Here is a 23,781-nt window from a genome sequence, read left to right on the forward strand (position 1 = left end):
CCATAAAATAGGAACAAGGACAGCTCCTCAAGGTTGACATGAGGATTAAATAGAACAATGTAAAAAAAAAATGCCCCACCCCCAGTCTCACCCCCCCACCCCCAAGTCCAAGGCGAGCCGCTCACGTGGTTGGGCATTCTCCGTCAGAGAGATGTTGCTAGTAACAGACACGGGGAGGGTTTTATGAGATTTACAGGGCCCTTTGATGGCGGGATACAACACTGACACTCACAGAGATGAAAGGCCCGAGTCTTTGTTAGTTACAGCTCCAAAGAGAGGAGGCCTCCAGGCGGGGCCATGCAGGGAACTGTGCCAGGGGACAGGGTAACAGCAAGCTGTGCTGCCGGTGGGAACTCTCGCATGGTGAGCAGGCTGAGGCTAACGGCTTCGCAGGCGCCCTGTGGTGTGGCTGACCGCAATCATTTCATAGGCTCCCAGGCACAGGGGCTGGCCCCAGCTGCCCAGTACCTGGCCCTGGGGCAAGTCGAACTTGTGCATGGTGCTGCCCACTCCCTCATAAAGGAACTGGCTGAGGTATACGAACTCAGTTTCTCAAGAAGGGGGAACTGGTCAGCCTCTAGCCAGGGCTTCAAAACCTGACCAAGACAGCACTGAATAAATGAATGAATGAATGAATGAACCTACATGAGAGGTAGCGACTTATATGATCTGACGGCCCCCAATTTCTCCAGCTTCAGGAGCCTGGGCTCTTTCTTTATTTCCCACCTCCATCCAGGCTCCCACTCTGAGTGTCAGTAAGAAGCCCAGACCCCACCCTTATTCCCAAAGCCCCCTCACCCTGTGAGGCACCCCTGCTTGGCTGACACTGAAGGTGACCCGAGGGAAGCAGCAGAGGGAAGCTGGAGAGTGAGGCTGCGATCACTTATCTTTTTTCCCCCAACTTTATATTATAAAAGATCCTCAATCTGCAGATAAGTCATGGGAACAGTCAATGGGCAATCACATAACTTTAACCGAAATTCACTGTGGTCACCTTGCTGTGTGTTGCTTTCACATTTTGCCACGGCATTTCACACATGTATGGATGCATGCATGTATGGTGTATGCATGTGTGTGTATATACTGTATGTGTGTGTGTAATTTTTTTAACTGAGCCCTTTCAGAGTCAGTTGCAGATACTTCGCACCTAAATATGTCAGCACGCATTAGCTACGGCCCTCTCCTTTACAACCACAATACAATTAACATGGAAATTACACTATTCTCTAATACTCAGGTCATACTCGAATTTCCCCACCTGTCCCGGGAATGCCCTCTCTAGCCTCCTCTTCAGTCCAGCATCCACTCAAGGGCTCATGCATTGCATCTCCTCCTCACGTCCCCTTGTTTCCTAAAGGGACAGGTCCTCCGCCTTTATTCCTCATTCATTCATAACACTGCGCAGGCAAGAGCGGTGTGTCCCCTGGATCTCTGTCCAAGAAAGCACTTGACATTCAGCCACAAGGAGTGCGGGGAGCTGAGAGCCTCCAGCTGTGGGAGATTGCAGGACCCACCGTGGCTTTGATGCTGAGGCCAGGATCTGCCTTGCAATCCCTGGTCACCCAGCTCTGGCCATCTCAGCCCTAGGCTTGGACGCCCCCGGCGGGGGGTGTTTGGCTGAGATCCTGTCAGATCCCCATTGTGGTCTGAGTCTCTCCCCCTTCTCTCCCTCACAGGCTTACCCCCAATTAGCCCCTGGTACTCCTGGCCCAGTGCCTGCTTCCCAGAGGCCCCAGCTGACACAGGAGTTGCCATTTTCTAGGAGTCCGGGCCATCCATTTTGCAGGATGATGCTCACTTTCATTTTTCGGATTGCTCCCTCCTGATCAGACCCAGACCGGGCGTTTGGGGCAGGAAGACAGGGCAGGTGTTGCTGTGTCCTCCCGCCTGCTTCCCTGGAGGGGCACACACGACACCCATTCCAGTCACGGGCGACGCCCAGTGTGCTCACGCTAGTTCGGGTGGTGTCGCCAGACCTGGCCATTATTGTGCACATAATTCATTCCATTTGTAATTAATAATTAACCTGCAGACTGGGACGCTGTCTCCTCTCCACTCATTCAGCAGTGACCAGCAGAACTCGGGGTCAGACCCTGTGTGAGGAGCAAGAGAAAAGCGTCTTTCTCCCGGCAATCGTGCCCTCCTTCTCTCCCCCAGAGGGTGTTTGCTGCTTATTCTGCCCTTAGGTTCTCCGCAGGGGACTCACCACCGCCCCCTCAAGATGAGTCTGCCCTCCCACCACCCCTCCCCACCCATCCCCAACCTCCTTTCTCCTGGGTCCACAGGAGGAACATGATCAAAAAAGGGGCAAGGGGGTTGAATCAAAGCACTTTCTAAAGGATGCACCCTGCCTTCAACGAAGACGGTCTTTAAAGAGTTCAACAGCACACGTCCTCACGTTTCATTCAGCGTGAAGGGTCTGCAGGTGAAAGAGGCCCCCGGTTCCAGGTTACCTGTCCTTAGGCAGGGGCCTGCCTTACATCCTTATGAAAAAAAAAAAAAAAAAACCTGTCACTCTCCCCAAAGGAAAACACCCATCACACCATACAACCAACAAAAGCCCCAATAGCGGTGTGCGAGCTAAGGTCCGTGGGCTCATGTGTAGATTCCTGCCATGGATGCTACCCACACTGTCTCTCTCCACCTTTGCGGCTACTCCAGAAGGAGCCTGGGATTTGTGAACCCTCCCGCTTGCTCCTCCGTTTTCTCTCTCCAGCGTTCCCCCTCCCCGCCACCACTAGACAGAACCTCCCAGCTGTCCCCCTGATGTCTGCATCCGCCCAAGTGCATTTAGCAGGAATTCATTTCCATCTTAATCTGATTCTGTGGAAGTCAATCATATTATGAGAAATAGCGAAGATGGGTTTGGAACATTCTTTCATAAAAGACACGAGAACAACAGATATTTAAAAGGTCGGCTTCCCGGCCGTGACCTTCGACAAATCATTCTGATTTTCTGTCGTATAAAAATGTTTATGACAGAATCTAACAAAATTCAGCAGGCAAGCTTTGGAGGTAATATCTTCAAATTGATAGCTCGCAACTGCAATCCCTTATGTGCAAGAAGGGGGGGGCGGAGAATGAGGTAGAATCAAGAACACATGCTTTCATGTCACTTGAACTTGAGTTCATATCCAGACTAAGCCTCTTAATTGCATGCCATTTTAACCTTCTGCAGCTTGAGGTTGCTCCTCTGTAAAACAGGAAGAATAACACAGCAAGGCCTAAGTGGAATTGCGCGTTTCAAATAAGAACACGCTTAGGATCGGGTGTGGCCCACAGATGAACCATAAATAATGTTATTGGTACGCAGCCTTAGCTCCGTTTCACAGGCCGGGAACCAGACTCAGGGAAGGCAGGCAACTTGCCCACGATCGCTCCACACCTCAGTGACAGAGCCAGGACTCCCACCCGAGTCTTTCAGACAACAAAGCCCTTCCCATTATTCCTGCCACCTCCCACTGCTCAGCTGCCACGTTAAACCAATTCGCTCCCAGATGCTACTATTTAAATAGCCCCAGCAGCACGTGCATGTGAGAAGTGAACATATCTGCCCCCAAACCTCATCCCCGCCCAAGTCTTCACTGTGAGTCCTTGCGCTCCCCACCCCCCACCCCCACACATATGCGGCCGGCACCAGCTTCTCCCCTGACACATCCCAGAATGTCACGAGGCACTTCTCAGAGCCCTGCTCTCAAAGACCCCCTTACAGATCAGCTGGAGGAAGAACACGCACTGGAAAAGGGGAGACTGGGCAGGGATTTGACTTTGTTTCCCAGGAGATAAACAAACAAACAAACAAACAAACATGGAGGCATCCCCCCCAAGCTTTGCAAAGCGTTGGAAACACGGAAGGACCTCGGGGCCCATGGCCTGCCCGCAGGAAGCAAGGACGGAAAACTGCAGTCAAGTGTGCTACGGCGGCTTCGGTGGAACCCGGCTGGGAGCAGTCCCAGAAAGCAAGACAACGCATATCCAAAGAGATGGTGACGGGGTTATACTCGCCTTTTATTTTCTCCTAATTATTTCTCTTTTCCTGGTTTTCTGCCATGTTCATCAGTTCGTTTCATAGCCGGAATACAATCTTACACGTAGAGTTGAATCGCAAATGTGTTACCTGGGCAGGGAGACCCATTCATCAGTGCCAGGAGGAAGGAAATGTTTAGCACCGTGTTGATGTACCAGGAACAGGGACCCAAAGGCTGTGAGCCCCGGGACACACGTTCTGATGCGGGAGGAGGCGGCCCACAGAGACCTGCAGCACCCAGGTCTTCCCGGGGAAAGACGCCGGCGGAAGGGGGAGGGCTCTGGATTCCCCAGACACGCGGGTCTCATTAATGAATTGGACTTGGGGCAGGAGTGGGGAGGAGGGAGAAAGAATTCTGGATATGCCTCTAAGCCATGGAAAATTCTGGGCATCTCAGGCTTAGGATCAAAAGGTCAGGAGGGTACAAAGTTCCCATCTGCAAAACTGTCAGCCAGCTTGGCAATGCAAAGTAGCTGGTCAGCACCCGGACCCAAGGTATTTGCGTGAGCTGTAACCACAGTCATTTGTTCTTGACCTTCATTTCCATTTCCTGCACCCCACAGCAGGGAGCTGGTCCTCATAAACTGCATTTCCCAGGCACCCTTGCCAGCTGGCTTGCAGGGAGGTGGTAGAACCTTCCTTTGCTCATTTCTGGTTTGTCTTGCCATCGCTTATGGGGCTTTTCAGCCCTTCCAACACCTCTGGAGCTGGGCCCCTATGGTAAATTCTTCTACTGAACTACCCGCCAGAGCTCTGGTTTCCTGCCTAGACCCCGCGTGAGCCAGCGCATTAAAATAAACTATTAACTCACTTCATTCCAGACATTTACGTTACACAATTTAAAATGGCAATGAAAAACTACACGTTGCTTGTATTGGTAGAATTAGTCAGAATTGCTTTATAAACATGAAAGACGCTATTCTTTTATTACAGGAGTAATATATGCAAATCATTTTAAAATTAGGAAGAAAGATAACCCAAATTAAAAATTATTAATGTGTAATTCAAACACCCTGAGATAATATCGGTATTGGCAGTTTGCTTTCTTTACTTCTCGCTTGTTTTGTAATTATACACACACCTTGCCATTTGTCACTATTTCAAAACATAATTTGGCCCTGGCCTATAGCTCAGTTGGTTAGAGCATCATCCCCATATGCCAACATTGCGGGTTTGATACCCTGACAGGGCGCGTACAGGAACCAACCCATGAATGCAAATGCATAAATAAACAGAACAACAAACCGATGTCCCCCCACCTCTCTCTTTCTCTCTCCCTTCCTCTCTTTCTCCAGTCAATTTAAAAAACACAATTTGTATCAGGTTACATAAAGTTTTAGAAATTCCTACAGATTTCCATAAGTATAAATCTTAAAACTCTCTATGATCTAAGTTCTTTATATTTTGTAACGTGTGTTTTCACTTGAAATTGTATTCCCTTTCCACATTGGCAAGTACACATCGACAGTGACATTAAACAGTAGCACCAAGTTCAAATGCATCGTATACCGTTGGTTCTCAGTGCCCCCACCCCCAGTGCCTGTTGCTGAACATTCGGATGTTTCTCACTATTATCCGCATTCTGGTACAGACAGCCTCGTGGATGTCTCTTCATCCTCACTGTACAATTTCCTTGGATAGGAGTGGAATTGCTGGGGTAGAAGGAAATGTATTTTTAAGGCCTGTCATCCACATGGTGAAATTGCCAACCAGCAAGGTTGTAGAGAATGTGCTTCCCAGGAGCTCCGTAAACTTCTAAAACACGTTACTAGCAAATGCCATCCACCCGCATCCTGACCAGCAGAGCTCCCTCACTCAGGGCCAGTGATTACTGCTGGCTCACTGTAATTGTCATTAGACAATGGCCGTGATGAAAATGGTTTCCCTGAGAATCCACTGAAATGCCGGCATAATTGCAGGGCTTGTGGGGAGGCTCTTGTCCTGCTGAAGTTCAGTGTCGAGGCGAGGAGACAATTTGGCTTTGCCGAGACACATTGTTCAGCGCCGATTCCGATCGATGCAAATTCACTCTCTTCCCGTGGCATGAATTCCTGGTGCACAGGCCACTAACACAAGGTGGGATTTGAGGGGGAAGTGCTTGAAATTGGGACAGCATCACAGTTTCTTCGTGGAGCGGGTGAAACTTGAGACATATTTCGGAGTGGTGGGTACACGACTACGACCTCAAGCAGGGTTCTGATCACGTGTTTTCAAATTACCTGGCGGGGAGATGTGAGCGCGCTCATTTTTCCTTTGTTCATAAATATGTTTAATTCACAGTATCTTTTAAGAAAGCCACTTTGGTCCTGAAGGAAAGAGTTGATGGGGTGCTTTTAAAAGAGAGAGCGGGATGAGAAAGAGAGGCAACCTGACTTCCTGTGTTTGATCTCAACACTGCCTGTCTCTCAGCTTTCACTACAGAATGCACCGGAAGAGGGTCATGTGATGCTGACATCCCAAGAGGGGGAGTGCAGGGCAACGAGGAACTGGTTAAAGTAATTCTTGATCTGTCCGCTGCCTTGGCACACCGGGGGGAGATATTTCAAAGCAAGATCTTGTGGTTGCAGGAAACAGAAAAACCAAGTCCAATTGGTTTAAACAATAAAGGAAACCTCATGAAAAGTCCAGGTGCTAGGAAAGCTTGACCAGTTTGACAAGGCTCCAGGGATGGCATTTTCTTTGAGTCCCCCGTCTGTTTCCCCACGGCTTTTTCAGCTGCAGGATGGCTCCCCTCATGGTCACAAACAGGCTGCCAGTGCTCCCATGGATGTCTGCTCCTCTGATCACAGTCAGTGAGGCTCCTGAACAGATCTAGGGATCCTGCTTCCTCGAAGCCCCTGGCAAATGCCTGCTTGCATCTCATTAGCTCAAACAGGGTCACATGACCACCCCCAGACCAATCACTGTGATGAGGGATGGGCTCTGCTGTTTGGTTTCAGCCATTCAGGGCCCCGTGGTACCCCTGGTGCTGGCACCACCTAACCAGGGAACTGGTATCAAGAGAGAAGGTGAAGGAGGGGAGGGGTGGGGAGAAAATACGGATAACTGTAATTGAACAATAAATAATTTAAATTAAAAAGGGGGGGTAAGGAATAATGGGGGTGAGAAAAGGCAAATGTGTATTACACAGAACTTTGTAAAAGTCCTCCAGGAGATCCTTGCATGCCTCCTGGGAGGTCTGTCTCCCCACCCATTTCATCCATCCCTCAAGATGAAAACCGATAGGTTGGCCATCTGTTTTCAGCCCAGGGTTCAAGTTGAAACACTTCGGTGTATTGAGATGAGCAAGATGTATTACCTATGTCATTTCTAATAATAGCTCAAGAGATGAAGTTTACAAATGATTACATTGTTTCATATCTCATTGAGCTTATTCAAGGCTACCCCAGACATTTCCCTTGGACCCTTACACACTTCATTCAGTGGGTGGGAAGGAGCTGCAATCACGAGTGCTCTGGGGGACGGCCGTGCACTCTCGGCCCTTCATCTGAGCTGCCCGTGCCCAGCCCTGGGTGAACCAGGAGGGAAATGGGCGAGAATCAGACAGTCCATTCCCTCCACTGAGGACTCCAAGCTCCAGCCCACCACCCTGGCGCAAACACCATTCAACTTCCCTACAACGACACTCCTTACCTTTCACTTCAAAGGCCCAGAGAAGCAGGCGCCACGGCCCACTTTCATTGTCAGGACAGTGAGTGAGGGTGCCGCGGGAAGACACCACGCCCCCCTCCCCATGCAGCCCCGTTATGACCTCTGTCAGTGAGTGCCTGGCCCGTCCTCCCCTCTGATCGTTAGGGTTAATGTAATACTGACACCCGCCATGGTGTACTTGACCTTCACCTGGCCGCTTATTTTAAGAAATCTTTTCTCTTTGTCTGTTATTCAGTTGATTCCTACTCATTGCACAGTAATAGGAAATTCACATAAGCAAAGAAAAAAATAAAATTTGCCCAAAATCCCAGCCCCAGAGAGAATCACTGCATTGGTGGGGGAGCAGGGGGGCTTGGCTTCCCATATCTTTCGATATGCGTGCATCCACACCGATCATTTTCCAAAAAAACCACAAACAGAATCACGCGATACCTACCCCTCCGTGACAGGCCTTCCCGCCCAAAGATGCAAACATCTCCGTGTGTAACGATGAGCGCACCCACATCATTATCTTTAATTGCTGCACGGCGTTCTATTGCTTCGATGCAGCACGATTGTTTAAGACGTGTCGGCGGCTTCCCAAGAGTTGGCGCTTACGAGCGGCAGCGTCCCGGGGAACAGTCTGCGGATGAACCTTGGGGCCCACGCAGGGCTGTCCCCTCCGGGCGCCTGACGACAGTGGAACCGTGAGGCCCGAGGGCGGGCACGCTGCGGCCGCATCCGCAGGGCACTGAGGGAACCGCCCTTCAGAACAGCCAACGGGCAGCATTCCCCCGTAAGGTCTTGGCATTTCCTTTCATGTATTATTTTTTTTAAACCTTAACGTTGCAGAAATTAATTTCAGGACAGGATCGTTCAGATAATAGTTTTGCTATTGTTTTGCCGAACTGGTGGCTGAGAAAAGTATTTTTATGTTAAAATCCGGTTAATTTAACTCTCTTCTTCACGGTGGCCTGTTATCAACTTCTGGGTAATGAGTTTACGTCTTGGGAGGTTTCCCCGATGGCCAGTCGAGGCAAATGAGTGGAGGAAAAACCCATAAACAATTACCTGGAAAATCCACTCATAAAACCCTGCCCGAGGGGTGGGGGCAGCAAGGGGGAGGAAAGCACATTTGCATCTTTACACTGAGGAGCTCGGGGCCTCCGAGTCAGCCGCCTGTGCCGCCAACATGGATGATTAACATTTAATGCTTTGCTCTGGTTGGAATATAATACTAACAATAGGAGCCTCTATTTTATAAGCGCTTGCTATGAGTCAGGAATCTGACGACAGTTCGTTTAACTGTCACAACAAGGTAAGAATTAGGCCCCAGTTCTGCCACTCAAACGGAGGCCCAGAGACATTGAGTAATTTGTCCAAGGTCACACAGCTGGTCACCGGACAGAACCAGAATCAGACCTCAGGTCTTTCCAGCTCCAAAGCCCTTGCTGTTTCTCACACAGCTCCTCATTGATGCAGAAAAGGACCCTGTGTGGCCTGAGACCCCCCCGACCTGCTCAGACATCTCAGAGGAACGGGTGCGCCTCCTGCAGCGGGGCCGCGCTGGTGGCAATCGTACTGACACTTCTTTCCTTCACTTCTCTGCTTCCCAACAGGTCCTGGAGAAGCCAATGAGGAGCATCAAGTACATGGAGAAGGAAATAATAAACCTCAAAAAAGACCTTAGACGAAGCCGGTGGGTGAGCCCAGCACGGAATGACCCATAGGCAGCCAGACGGGGCGGTGAGGCTGTGGGGTGGTGCCTACGAGTCCTTGCCGGGTCCCGGTGCCCCCTCCAACCCCGAACATTAACCAGAAGACGTACCAGAGGGCAACCCTGCAATGATGATTCATGCCTTGTCCCTGTACCAGACTCACAGCCCCACTCCTGCACGTGCCGGTCCCTCCCTAGAATCCCCTCTGCCCTCCTTCCCGGCCGTGAGTCCAACTCTACAGAGTTCCCAAATGCTCCAGAAGTATCTTCTCTTTTCACTCCAGGCCTACAGCATGGCAGCCAAGGGTCGGACAGGCTTGGTCTCAAATACTGGCCCTGCAACCTGCCAGCCTGCTGCCCCTGGAGGGGTTACTGAACCTCCTCGAGTCCCTGTCCCCCCCTCACCCTGTGCAGTGAATGTGGTACGGGTTGTGAGACTGTCCTCGGTGAAATGATGCCTACAAAGTGCCCCTGGTGCGGCCTTGAATACGGTGCTGTTCACATCCCTCCCCGGCCCGCCAATTCCCTCCCACAGTGATAGTGTGAGCACATTCAGGTCGGGGGCCACGGCTGACTCATCCCTATAGGGTAAGATGGGATTGGGTTTCCTCCCTGCAACTCCTTCCAAGGAGCTGGAATGATCCAAGGTGGGATTATAAATGATGCCTCGGGCAAGTAACTCAAGGGAGAGGAGGAAATACAGACCTCTTAAGCACAAAACGCACAAGGATGTGTTCACGGGGGTGTTTCCGCAGCACGAGGTCTGTTGACCTTCTGCGCCTCCCCGTCGGGGCCAGACCACAGTGACCATCACAGTGACGCACTTCACCCACATCCCCCCACCCCGTGACCTGTCCAGCAGTACGACATAACGGAAGCCGAGAGGAGGTGGGAAGGTGTGGGCAAAGCAGGTGGGGAGAAGGACAGGGGTGAAAGAGACGAGGGGAGGGGTCAGGGCAGGGCCCCGGAGAATGGCATCTCCCACTGACCACAGGAGGAATGGCCGCGTCAGCCCTTGGCAGGCGTTTGGACATCCACTGTCCGGCAGAAACACAGTGCAAACCATGACGGCAGTTTAAAATGTTCGAGTAGCCACGCTAAAAAAAGTAAGAGAGGCTGGTGGAAGTAATTCTAACAATACATTTTACTTAGCCCGATACACCCAAGGTATTACCATTCAAAATGTAATCAACATTTAAAAAGCAACCGTGAGAGACTTTGTATCCTGTTTTGGATACACAATGAAAAGTGACGAAAAATGATGGTGAAAAATCGAGTATATTTTGACCCTTGGAGCACATATCCATTTGGGCTGAACGTATTTCAAGTGCTCAACTAGTCATTATGAATTGGATCGTGTCCCTGTTAGAATTCATGTATTGAAGACCGAACCCCAATGTGACTGCGTGTGAAGGCAGGACCATTAAAGTGGTAATTCAAGATAAAGTGAGGTCATAACACTAGGGCCCTAATCCGATAGGACTGGTGTCCTTATAAGAGGAAGAGACACAGGAATATAAATACGCTGTGAAAAGGCTACATGGAGGACACACAGAGAGAAGGTGCCCTTTGCAAGTCAAGGCGAGAAGCCTCAAGAGAAATCGACCCTACTGACACCTTGACCTTGGGCTTCCAGCCTGCGGAACTGCGCGAACAGCTGCTGTTGCTGAAGCCACTCGGTCTGCGTATGCGGTATTCTGCGACAGCCCGAAAGCACTAGTACTCGAGGGTGAAACAAGACCGCAGACGATGTTTCCAGCTCGAGAGGGGCCGACGGGCCTGAGTCTCAGAGTCTCCCACGAAGCCACGCTCGGGGAGGACACGTCAGCTGCGTGGCTGTCTGAACGGAGAGCTGGGACCCAACTCAGACTCTTCTGTTCCTTGTGGACAGACTGTCCCTTCCGTGTTCGAAGCAGGCTGGAGAGCTTTGGAGGCTGATGCCGGGGGAACACCCCCAGGGAGGGCAGAAGCCAGGAAGCCAGGAGGCCTGTGAGTGGGGGTCGCACCCATGCTGGGCAGCAGACACGGAGGAGCGCGTGGCTGATGATGAGCCTCCCGATGGGATTTGTGCTTGGCTCCGCCGCTGTGCCTGGAGGAGCATAGCCCAGGCTTCGGAGAGCGTGGTGCAGAGGGGAACTGGATCGGAGTGAGGGTCGAAATACAGAACCACCTACACGTGCTGGCGTTGGTCAGTCAGAACAGACACTAACCATGCACAGCCATCACGACCAGGTCGGTTCTAAACAGCGGGACATCATCACCCTCGAGGTAGGGGATTCTAGCCCAGATTCCTGGCTACAAACACATCCCAGACTCTCCAAGCCTGGGAACTGAGTGCCTGCAATACTCTTTACAGTAGACGAGAGCTGACAAGGAGAGGTACCAATAGATGCTTTCGTATCTGTGTTAAGTCCCAGATACCAAGTCACACTCAACCCCGCCTGAGGTGACCAGCTTGTAAGAAGAGCCTAGTGCTCAATTTCAGGAAACTTGAAAGCCATCATGAAACAAGCTGTTGTTAAAAAGTAAATTACATAAACTTACCATGAAATAGGTGATATTAACACAAAGGTAATAAAAACTCAAAACTCATTGCTTCCTGATGATTTCCTACATTTTACTGTTGTGACCTTCGCCCTTGAGGTTACTGCTGGTCAAAGTACCTGCCTGGTGGGAACGGTATCAGCGGGGCCGCCGCAAATCTCTTCCCACCTCCGACATTCATTGGCCTTGTACGGCAACTCAAAATCAGCACGGAGGGAATATTTACGTCACAGAAACCCAGCAAATGCTACAAAGCAAGGCTTACCTGTCTCCCTCCCCACCCCAGACATGGCTGTTGAACATCCCAGGACACATGACCCGCCCCCCGCCCCGGAAAATGACCAACGCTGAACTTCCTGCTAACCAGTGGGAAAGGGGGGTCTTGGTTAAATGGTGATAAAGACAGGGTTTCTTCCTGCCCACCTCGAGTTGACAGGCAGGAATCTGTCTCTCAGGACAGATGCGCTGACCCTGGCTCTGAAACTAGCTCACCTTGAACATCCTGCTTGAACAGGTTAGTCTGTCCAAGGCCCGGACATGACGGACAGAGAGTGTGGGAAAGGCCAGACCTAAAAGCCACAAGCAGGAAAACAAGAAATGATAATAAAACATTCCGTCCTGGCCACTCTGCTGGGTCCCACCAACACAGGACCTGTCGCTTCCCCTTCAAAAAGAAACACCCTGTTTTCCCAGGCGTGGGGGGAGGGGGGGGCAGGAAAGTCACCTGTTGATAGAGATGCAAACACCATGGCCCCAGTCTCCCAGTTTTAAATGAGCCAAATTCTTGGCAAAGAAGATGTCTTTTCCACTTAATGTTTTTCAAATCTGCCTTGCCTTGCCTTCTATTAGAACTTGGCCAAACACCTTGACTCCCTACTAGACTTTATTTAATATTTCAGCCCTCTTATAACTCAATCGCACCATCCCTGGCTTCATGGCCAATTTAACACGCTGCTAAAAAGAATAAAATTCTAACTGCTTTCCCCCCACGCCTGTTCCACCAGATGTTCGGCGGCGCTAAGCCGCACGCTGTGCCCTTACTCGCCGAACTCCTCCCCGCCGCCGCAGTTGACAGCAGCGCGTCTGCGCATGCCCAGTTCTTTGACCCCCGGTGACCGTCGGAAGCCAACAACGTACCTTCGTCCACAATTGCTGGTGTTTTTTTTATTGGGAGTGTTTTACGAGAAAAAAAAACTTCTGCAGCTAAACAACTGAAAAGTCGAATCTGAAGCCATGATTTACCCATGATAATGTTTAGTTAGGTACCGGCAATCGCAAATGAACGGTGAGGAGCAATGCCCCCTCCCCCAGCGGACCGTGGCAGGGTGCAGGTTACGTAAGTGTGTGTGAGGTCTGAGACTTTGCTTTCTGGCCACATTTGATAGACAGTTCGAGGCAAGGCAATTAGAAATAACAAAGGTGGGTTTTGGCAAAGGAAGAAGCTATTTCCTCTGTGTGAAGTTAGGCACTTTTTGGTTCCTCCTTGGTTTTCTGTGCTCATTCATTTTCCTCAACGAATAGTTCTTGAGTCTCGGGTCTTGCCAGGGTACACCTGGCATCGTTGTGTATACTGAAAACACAGCAGTGACAAAACAGACAAGGTTCCTGCAAATGAGAGGCAATGATGTGTTAAAATCGGGCAAAGACAACACACACACCAGCAGGAAAGGGAGGATTGGGGGGGGGAGGGTGTTGGCTATAGACCATGAAGAGTATAACACAAGGTGATGCTGTAGCCTGTGACAGGGAGATCTCTGCTGCTTTAGTCAGAGCGGGTAGAGGAGGCCATTCTGTAGAGGGTACCTGGGACCCGACACCTGAATGGTGGGTGAGAAGGAACCAAAGGTGTCGGCGGGGGTGGTATGCAGAGAGTAGTTCAGAGGACAATAGGTGGGCGGGTGCCGAAGTCGAAACAAGACGGAAATGGGGAAACAGAGGGAAGGCCGGCGTAGCTGGCACAGAGTGAGAGAGGGGGAGAAGGCCGGCGTGTGAAATGAGAGAGACGGGCGAGGGCCAGATGGCACAATGCCTGGCGCCGTGGGGGTGTGGTGGGAAGTGTGGGGTTTCAGTGTGAGCGCAATGAGAGCCCATTGGAGGGAGCTGAACAAGACAAGGATAGAATGTGTTTTTTTAAAAAGAACATTCCACCCTGGCTGGCATAGCTCAGTGGATCGGGCGCAGGCTGCGAACCAAAGCATCGCAGGTTCGATTCCCAGTCAGGGCACATGCCTGGGTTGCAGGCCATGGCCCCCAGCAACCGCACATTGATGTTTCTCTCTCTCTTTCTCTTTCTCCCTCCCTTCCCTCTCTAAAAAAAATTTTAAAAAAATAAATAAAAGATCATTCCACCTGCTGTGTGGAAACCAGCTGGGAGGGTATGGAAAGAGCTGACAGTGGCTTGGATCAGGCAAACAGCCGTGAACCGAGCAGAAGTGGACAGACTCAGGACTAGCTAATGGGCCGGATGCGGGAGATGAGGGAGGAGGCGGGATCAGCGTGCTGCAATGACATGCTTTCATCTCTGCCTCCCTCCCTGGGATGTAAAATCTGTCACAGCCTAGATTATACCATGTCTACTGTCATGCCTTGAGACGAATTAATTCTTTTGTCCATCCCAAGAACACAGCAGTTAACAATAAGGGGGGAAGCCTGTATATTAATGTGCAGGGGAAGTGAGTAAGGGAGACGGTTTCTATAGAAACCTGTTGATGAGACGGTTGGTCCATTGCTCTCTCCATCAGGCCCTTGAGGTGAGCCTCCTGATCTCTCCCTTCTATGCTGCCAGTCCAGCAGGACTGTCCACTCTGGTTCATTGGTGAATGGCCAGTGGCTGGCAGGACAAGGTTGCCCTACAACAGAGTCAGTCTGTCCTATGAATCCTGAGAAGCCATAAAGTAGGCACTCAATAAATATTTGCTGATGCTTCTATTTGCATAACATTTTTAAAAAATCTTCCCTGAGGGAGGCAGGAAAGATCTTGTTGACCTATTTCACGGAAGAGAAAACTGAGACTCGGAGAAGTTCAGAGATTTGAAGTCATTGTATCAGTTAGCTATTGCCTCATAACAAATGACCTCAAAAACTCAGTGACTCACAATAAGCTTGTATTACTGATGATGAGTCACCAGTTCAGTTGGGAGGTTCTCTGGTCTCAGTTAGGCTCCCCTGAGCTTTTGTCATCAGCTGAGAGTTGGGTAGGTGACTTTGCTGATCTTGGTCAGGCTCCCTCATATGTTTGGAGGGCCGGCGGCCAAAGTCAGGTCTAGGGCAGCCTTCGCCAAAGCAACATGGTCTCTCGTTCTCAAGCAGTTTAGCCAGGGCTTGTTCTCAGGGTAGCAGGACTCTGAGAGTGGACGTGTGTGCAATCTCTTCAGTGCTAGGCTAGGAACTGACAACACCTCACTTCCACTATATGTAGTCTTGTGGCTAAAATCAGTCATAGATGAGGCACAGGGTAGAGATTTGGGGTCACTTTTCCCTCTCCCACAGTCAGAGAGCCAATCTGAGCAAGCCTTTGAGACATGAGCTAGTATCACAAAGATAACCTGTAGAAGCCACCCTTGGGAATGTAAAGTAAGAACGACGTGGAGAATCAGGCAGGTAGCAGTGAGAGCGGAAGCTGCAAGGCTGTGAGGGAGGGAGGGCTGTGTGGAAGCCGAAGGTGTCGGGGTAAAAGGACTATGGGTGATCAGTCAGATGCTATAAATAGAGGGAAGAGGGGGAAGAAGCCCAAGGGGAAGTTCGGGGAGAAAGGAGCAAGCACAGGAGAAGAAAGTCCTTGAGTAATACCCAACTTAAAGACTTTCGAACTCCTGCCACTGAGGGTTCCTGAAGCTATCTTCTGGAGAAAATCTCCAGTTCCTCTTTATGAGGTTCTTGATCTTGGATTCCTGTGAGACTTTTCGTAACCTCTGTCACCCTCACATGTCCACTTACAGCAAACCCCTCTCAGCTGAACCGGTTTACCAGCTAAGGAGCCAACTAAAATGATTTCTCAGCCCACAAAGGTATAGAAATCAGAGGAAACATGGCACTTTTACCCTCTCACCCCTCTCCTTGGGGTGCTTTCTGAGGTAACGGGGTTTTATAAGGGTCATTCACTCTGAGATATGGTTTGAGTCTGAGCTCGTAGGTAGACCGAGATTCTCCCAACTTTTTTGAAACGAGAAGCCATGAAACTAGTAATTCGTTAAAAGTCAGGTCCAGAATGATAGATGGACATGTACCCGTGCTCCTCTATCCTGTGCCCAAAGCAGACATCACTAATGGATCACAGCACTCTTTCCATTTGAACCCAGACTTGATCTCAACATTTCTGTAACCCTGGCACTCCAGGCAGCTGCTATCAATTAGAGTTGTTGCATGGGGTGAAATTTGCTTGTCATCTCTAAATTAGAAGACTCAAAAGAAGACTCTGGTATCTATAATAACACATTACCGTATTTTGCTGTGTATCATGTGCACTCACGTTTTGGTGCACATTATGCACAGGATAATTATACCCATGGTGTGAAATCATTATAACCATGTATATAATATGCATCCTTGTTTGTCCCTCAAAGATTTGGGCAAAAACATGCACATTATACACGGCAAAATCGGTAATTCAAATAGAAGATTGAAGTGTAAGAGACCAGCAAGAGAAACAGACCTGACCCAAATCCCCTTATGAATGAGGCTGACTTTAATTAGTGAATCTAAACAGCTAGAAAAATGGTTCTTGGCCTCAGACATTTATTGACTGTTCTCAGTAGCTTCTACATTCCATCATTCAACACCCAGCACCTCCGCACCTGTAGCCTGTAACACAGAACTTCCTCATTTAGAAGTTCAAGCCTGATTCTCCCCACTGCCCCTCCCCTAGATGTAAGACTTGCCTCAAAGCCCCAGAATGGTTTCAGATCGTGGATTTATATACCAGTCAATACCTTGCATGCAGGCGAAGTGAAGGCTTCGGAATTGCACTTTATAAATCATTCAAAGAAGACTAAGGTCACCCCCGTGTCCCATCACCCCCATACCCTGTAGCCAGCAGGACAACATTAATAAAGGCAAGTGCCTGACCAAGTGTCCTTAGCCCAGAGCTGGTAAACACAGCCACACACCCAAAGGGCAGGTCACCACTGAGGGCTGGAGGAACTTGGCTCAAGCTAATTGCATTTTTATCATCTTGAATGTGACCTGGGTGCCCTGCCTATTTTTTCCTCTGTTTCTGGTGCCTTCCTGTGTCATTGACACCGCCACTTAACCATAGTTCCAGGGCAAGCGTTCTCATCTCTGCTTTTCTCGCTTCACTCTCCACCGCAGGCAAATATCACTTTAATCCCTTTCCTGGTGGCTAGGGCTGCCTCAGAGGACCCCACATAAATAAAGGATTTAACTGGTAGAAGATCATGTACTCAAATTTAAGCATCAACATATCTTGAGTCCTTGAACCTTTTGCTACCTAAGGGTTTACACAAAACTTTGCTTTCTGAAATTGTTTCCCAGGTGACAGGTAGCATGCTCAGTCTTACAGTCAGGCTTGGAGGACGCATGTAGTACAGTGGAAAACTCACGGGCTTTGGAGTCAGCTGTGGGTTCAAGTCCTAACTCGACCAGTTACTAGCTGGCTGGCCATTCGCTTCCGTAGACCTGTGTTTCTTCGTCTGTGGTATGGGATATAACATACTGGGTGGCCAATATGTATTCATTGAATGGATTAATACATGCTCGTTTCAGAACCCCTCTGGCATCTTCTAGGCCCCAGGCTGAGGGAAGAAGTGGGAGGGTGACTAGCTGCGTCCTTGAAAAGATCAGCAGTCTGGGCCAGGAAGGAACCCAGCTCAGAGCAGCAAGCACAGGCCTGGCTTCTGTGCCATGAGCCCACACAGGCCTTGGGCCAGGCTGCTCGGGTTCAATTCCCAGCCCCGCCACTTACAAGCCACGGAGTGATGAATGACCTACCTACTTTCTCTGATCCCCAAAGCGGAGATGACAAAAACACTTTCTCCCTCTCCCAGGGCTGGTGTGGGGGTTAAGTGAGTTAATACACATAAAGCACTCAGAACAGTGCCCGGCCCATGGTGAGTGCTCAGCAAACGGGAGCTGTGTGTATTACATCATTCATGTGCCCCAAGGGACTATAACAATTTTACTGATATGATGAGCTCATGGATTTCTCCCTGCCCCCAACCACGGGGCTACATAGCCAGCATGTCACGCCCGACCCCAGATTCTGAAACTTGGAAGGCTATGGCTTAGGCACAGCTGGAGCAAATAGGATTGGGGGATGGGGGTCAAGTTCATAAGTGGAGGCTGTGCAAATGCAGCTGTGAGTACTGGATTTCCATATTAATTTTAATTTTAAATCTCTTCCTATTAGGATTGTTCAACAAGCCATTACTCTAATGGATGCAACCACAGGCTGGACGATAAAGCACTAATCCACCACTTAGCGTAGATGCGGCATGCATTAAGCCCTGTAATTTTTTTTGAACTTTTTATTGAAATATAACATACCACAGGAAAGCACAGAAATCTTTAAACACTCAGCTCAACAGAGTTTCACAAAACGAACACATCCACGTAACCCACACCCACGTCAAGAAAGGGAACATGACCGAGACCCTCAGAAAACCCCTTTGAGTCCCCTTCCGGTCACTACCCCACCCCAGAGACCATCACTGCCCTGATCTCTGGGACTCAGGTGAATTTGTCCTGCTCTGACCTCGACATACACGAAACTGTGCAGTTAGCTGCACTCCCGATGTGTTTCTGAGAGTGACCCACGCTGTGCCACTAGGGCAGGCCGGTCCTCTCTCAGCTGCTGCATAATTTCCACCGTGTGCAGACAGCACAGCACATCCGCTCCAGTACTAATGAATACTCAGGTCATTTCCACTATGGGGCTGTTACAAAGGGAGCTGCTATGGACATTCTTACACATGTTCTGCTTGTTTGTTTCTTTAGGGTTTTTTTTTTAATGAACATATGTATGCATTTCTCATGGGAATATACCTAAAAGTGGAATTGCTGGCTCACAGAGTTTTCATAGGTTCAGTTTCCAAAGTACCAAAATAGCCCTATCTTTTAAAGAACTTTTTAAAAAATACACAGATAAAACAATCTTGAAAAACTAGGAAACACAAATAAGCAGGTTAAAATAAGTAATAGAGAACCACACACAATTACATCACCCAGGAATAATCCTTATTCATATTTTGGCATATCAACTTTCAGTATTTTTCTACATACACATGTTCTTTCTTTCTTTCTCTCTCTCCCCCTTTCTTTCTTTCTTTTCTTTCTTTCTTTCTTTCTTTCTTTCTTTCTTTCTTTCTTTCTTTCTCTCTCTCTCTCTCTCTCTCTCTCTCTCTCTCTCTCTCCCTCTCTCTCTCTCTCTCTCTTTCTTTTCTTCTTTCTTTCTTTCTTTCGTTTCCCAAAAACCGTTCTGCACATACATCTGCTAATCTGATACCAGGCGATAACGTCAGGGGCAATAACGGCAATCAACATGGCAGGCAGCTTAAACCCTGTTACTCCAACATCAGTGCTTGTAACTGTATCTCAACAGGTGTTAGCTCCTTCAGGCTCCCAATCCAAAAGCACCTAAGAGCAAGCATCATCTTGAAAACCAGTCTCCCAGCCCCCCGCCGCTGGCCGGCTCCAGTGTACTGACAGGGAGTGTGCCGGATCGGAGCCACGAGAACCAGCCTGAACCCTGGCTCCACCAGGATCAAACTGTGCCAACACAGGCAAGTCACCCCATCTCCCTGAGTCTCAGCGCCTTGCTCCGTGAAGTGATGAAACACACCTCCCCGGGTGGCTGTGGGAACTGAGTGAGTGAAGGTGCGTACGCTGGGCACCTGGACGACAGAAGTGTTCAACACACGAATGCAGCCAGAACAGCCAGTCCTGATGGCTGGTGGTTAGACTTCACCCCAGCTGCTGGACCATGCCACCCTTTGGGTGAGATTTTCTTATCACCTGAGCTGTCTTATCCATGTGTGATTGGAAACTCAGATGCTGGAGAGTCTACAGCTAAGAAGCTTAGGGTGCTATAGTCTGTGCTTGGCCTTGAAAGACAAAGAACGAGATACTTTTCCATGTGGCTTTTAAGATAACATTAGTCAGTACCTGGAAGGGAGTTGCCGCAGTAATGGTTGGCTCTTGGCATTAGTGCTTTTCTTATTACTATCGCTTTTGTTGGAGGCGGAGTCTACAGTTTGACTCAAAGGGGAGAGAAAAGGCTGGATAAATGCTGAACCAACCTATGTCCTCCCCGCATACCCACAATCCCACCACTGAGCAGCTACAACATGCAGACCATTTCTTTTGTAACGTGAACGAGGCTATAAATTCAAGTTGCAGCTAAGAAAACCAGTTACCTGCACGAGTCATCCCATGAATTATTGGCAGGGAGACTAGTATCTCCTTCTAGAAGCTTCACTTCCCCTTTAACTGTCTAATTAACAGAAGGTTCATGGCTTGCCTACCTTACCCAGAGGAGAAAGTTGGAGCTCTTTCCTCCGCTGCCATTGCTTCTTCCTGCCACAAGGCGTCACTGCAGCGAGCAGGTCCTCCAAGACCATACTGGCCGTTCTTCACCGACATCTCACTGACCCTCATCCCTATAGCTCTCAAAACCCACAGGGTTTGATTAGATGACCTCCCCGCCCCCGCCCCAGACAGTCGGGTACCTGCATGTGGGCAGTTACCACTAGGGGCTCCAGAATGTCCTGGTCATGTCCAGTCTGAGGGAAGCTGCCCTGGTGTCTAACCAAAGTGGTTTTCTGGTTCTTTTCTTACCGAGAGCTTGTAGTAGGGAGAGGGTTTTTTTTGTTTGTTTGTTTGTTTTTAGACACTCAGATATATCACATAGGTCTTTAAATAGATTGGCAATGATGTGGAGTGACACCTTTCCCCAAAGTCAAACCTCACCACAGTTTCACCTTGCCACACCCCACTGGACTACGGGGATCCTCCACAAACCAGCTCAGGCTCTATCCTCCCAGAATTCCCCGTGATAACAGGAACAAAGTCAGCAAGAATGCTCACAAAACTACTTTTCTCCCCTGAGCTTAAAAAAAAAATGCAGGACAGCCAAATCAAACAGCCCGAGAAGTATTGTAAACAATGCTTCAGCGAGTTCCCTTACACGGCGTCTGAGGCAGACAGAGTTTGGGGGTCAGGAGATTCCAGATGCCCCAGTACTGCTGTGTCAGGCCCGAGAGCCCCATTTAAAGAAAGTGCATGGCCTGGCCCTTCAGCACACCCAACTGTGGGTGTAGCTTCAGCAGCCTTCCCAAAGTGGATTTGCTCCAACACAGAGCTTCCTGGCGCAATGTGGGCACGAAGTTAAAGAAACCAACTACAACATTGTTTTTGCAAGATAGTTCTTTAAATCAGAAGAGCTTATGCAAGAATCCATTGGAGAAACAGCCAGTTCAAGCAGACTCTGAATCTCCATTTGCGCCCCGAGTCAACCTAAAGTGCACATGAGCTGCGAAGCCCCTCTGAGACCCCGTCACCTGTCCCTGAAGGCCTGGGGTGGGGGCAGCGTCTGTTCAGAGCCGGACTGCCCCTTTGCACAAAGCCAGGGCCCACCTTTCACAGCCGATGCTCCAGGGTGAATGGTGGCCCCAAAGTGCAATTGCACAATACGATGTTACTCACGCCCCTGGGGCTGCACAGCTGAACGGTGCACCTTTGGTGGTAGTTACACAATAATAAAAAGGGGAGCTTAAAGAGCTCTGGGGAGAGGGGAAAGGAGAGAGAAAATCACAGGCCAAATTATTGGTTCAAGTGTCTTTAGTGGTTTGCAAACTAGATACAGCCTTAGAAGCTGTGTGCTCAGGTTCATTTACCTATTAGCAACGCCCCTCTAGTTCCTCGAGTCTGCACCTGTTTGGTCTAGAAAAGTGCATAGGAAATGACCAGGTAAAGGCATATATGGATTTGGGGGAGGTACCCCTCACAGAGAAAAGGATCTACCCATGATCACAGTCAGGACAGGACCTGGGAGGCTGGGTGACAATGGACACTCTGTACTAAGTTCCTGCTCTGTGGCAGGCACTGGGCTGGGAACTGATATAAGGCTGTCTCAGACAGGAGGGGAAGATGAGAGATGACTGCCCGGTCTGGGGGACCAGAGAATTCAGAGCCTGGTTTCGGGCTAATATAGTTCAGCAGACCCTGGAGGAACGGGGAGGGAGCTGGCCCGCAGTCCTGGACAGAGGTTTTGTATCTTCTAGGATTCTCTGAACGTACCTTGCCATTCACAGAATGGCAAGGACAAACAGTAGCAGATGACCACCCGATGTCCAGGGGGCCATCAGAAGCTTCTTCTCATGGTGACAGGCAAGCCCCAAGTTGTGAATTCAGAAAGGAAGCCTTTGACCACACCCCCTGCCAACTGCACCCCATCTCAGGCCCTCCGATCTCCCCTGGGCCGACCCTCAGTGAAAACGCCAGTGCAAACCCCTGCGGGTTCTGGGTCTCCCCCAACTCCTCCCCGCCATCAGTTGAGCAGGAGAACGTGGGTGAAAAGACCACAGGCTGGTGGTCTCACACCTCGTTCCACTGTCTGTCGTCTGCTTCGGAGTCACAAGCCAGGAGTGCTCTGCAAACTGCTGGTGAGCTCCAGCAAAAGCCTCTCTTCCTGCTAATGCATTTTTTATGCCCACACTGGCAGGTCCAAGAAGAATAATCCTCCCATTCATTCCATTTAGCCATTAAGCACAATAGGTAATGATGGGTATTGCAGGGCGGCGGGGTTTGCATTCTTTAAAAAAAAACGCAAAACAAAACAATTGGTTTATCTCGGAACTGAAAATGGACCGCTGAACTGCCTCCAAATGCTATGCCGCGCCTGTCTTCTCAGGCGGCATGACTGTGTGCTGGCAGGTGGCAGGAGGGGGCGTAGCTAAGGTGATGGCCCCTAGATTCAGAAAAACCAGAGCGCAGGTGCTTGCCTCTTCCCGGTCTCATCTGGTGCCTTTGGGCAAGCGACTGCAATCGCATGAGCCTCAGTCTCCTCACCTTTGCCACGGCCATACCTGCCTTGTCGGTCTATCGTAGGGTTTCAGTGAACTAACGCTCGTGGGGCACTAGGGCCTGAGAACACAGAGAAAGTGCTCTTTAAGTGGTGGCTTCCATCAGGATGAGTTCATAAGCCTGAGTTCTCCCCAGAGCTCTGCCCTCAAGGAAGTTGAGCTTCTTGTGCACCCCCTCCAAGCCATAATTTGCTGCTAAGTAAGATGGGGTGAATAGACCAGAAGAGGGACGGGGAAGCGAGGGGAGCAGGACGCGGCACATCAGGCTCCTGCACGAGGCAGGCTCGCCAGTACTCCCTTTCCAGCGAGGTTCAGAGCCCCTGATAGCCGTTGCCTAGAAACCAGAGCCGCGGTGGGCTTCTACTGCCTTCCAGAAACCAGCCTAATTGGGAGGCACGCAGAACTGTTTTGTTGACACTTGGCAGGTTTTTCTTCTTCTTCTTCTTCTTCTTCCAGGAGAGGCGCAGTCCTCCCTCAGAACGCTGCCGACTCACGTTAATTAAAGAGCAGCCCTGGGCTAAGGCACCTTGTAACCACCCAGCAGCCGGCGAGGGCGGCAGCCTCGGTCAGCACCCTCTGACAGAGTGGCCCCTTCGGTCACTATGTTTGCATTTCAGGACGTTGATGAGGTCTGAGGGGACTTACAGGGGGCAGAATGGGTGTGAATGCGGGGGTGTGTGTGCAAACAGTGAGGACACAGAAAGCGGGCAAAGTCCGGGGGGTCGTACCATGCTTCAGAGCCCAGCACACACCTCCCGGGCAATCTGGTGCTGAACGCTGGGTCTGCGTTCCCTTCCGGGGTGTGAACGCCGCTTGTAGTTGTTTGG

The 23,781-nt window shown here is 50.0% G+C and overlaps 1 protein-coding gene across 2 annotated transcripts in view; it reads left to right on the forward strand.

Annotated features, from left to right (window-relative positions):
* Positions 1-23,781, forward strand: part of CCDC60 (coiled-coil domain containing 60) — a 123,328-nt gene that overhangs the window by 47,378 nt on the left and 52,169 nt on the right. For both annotated transcript variants that reach the window (XM_036014934.1, XM_036014933.1), the window contains exon 2: positions 9,277-9,356. In XM_036014934.1, coding sequence (XP_035870827.1) covers positions 9,277-9,356 — 80 coding nt within the window. The remainder of the gene's footprint in view (positions 1-9,276; positions 9,357-23,781) is intronic.

This window comes from Phyllostomus discolor, chromosome 13 (assembly GCF_004126475.2).
Source record: "Phyllostomus discolor isolate MPI-MPIP mPhyDis1 chromosome 13, mPhyDis1.pri.v3, whole genome shotgun sequence".
NCBI classification, from domain to species: domain Eukaryota; kingdom Metazoa; phylum Chordata; class Mammalia; order Chiroptera; family Phyllostomidae; genus Phyllostomus; species Phyllostomus discolor.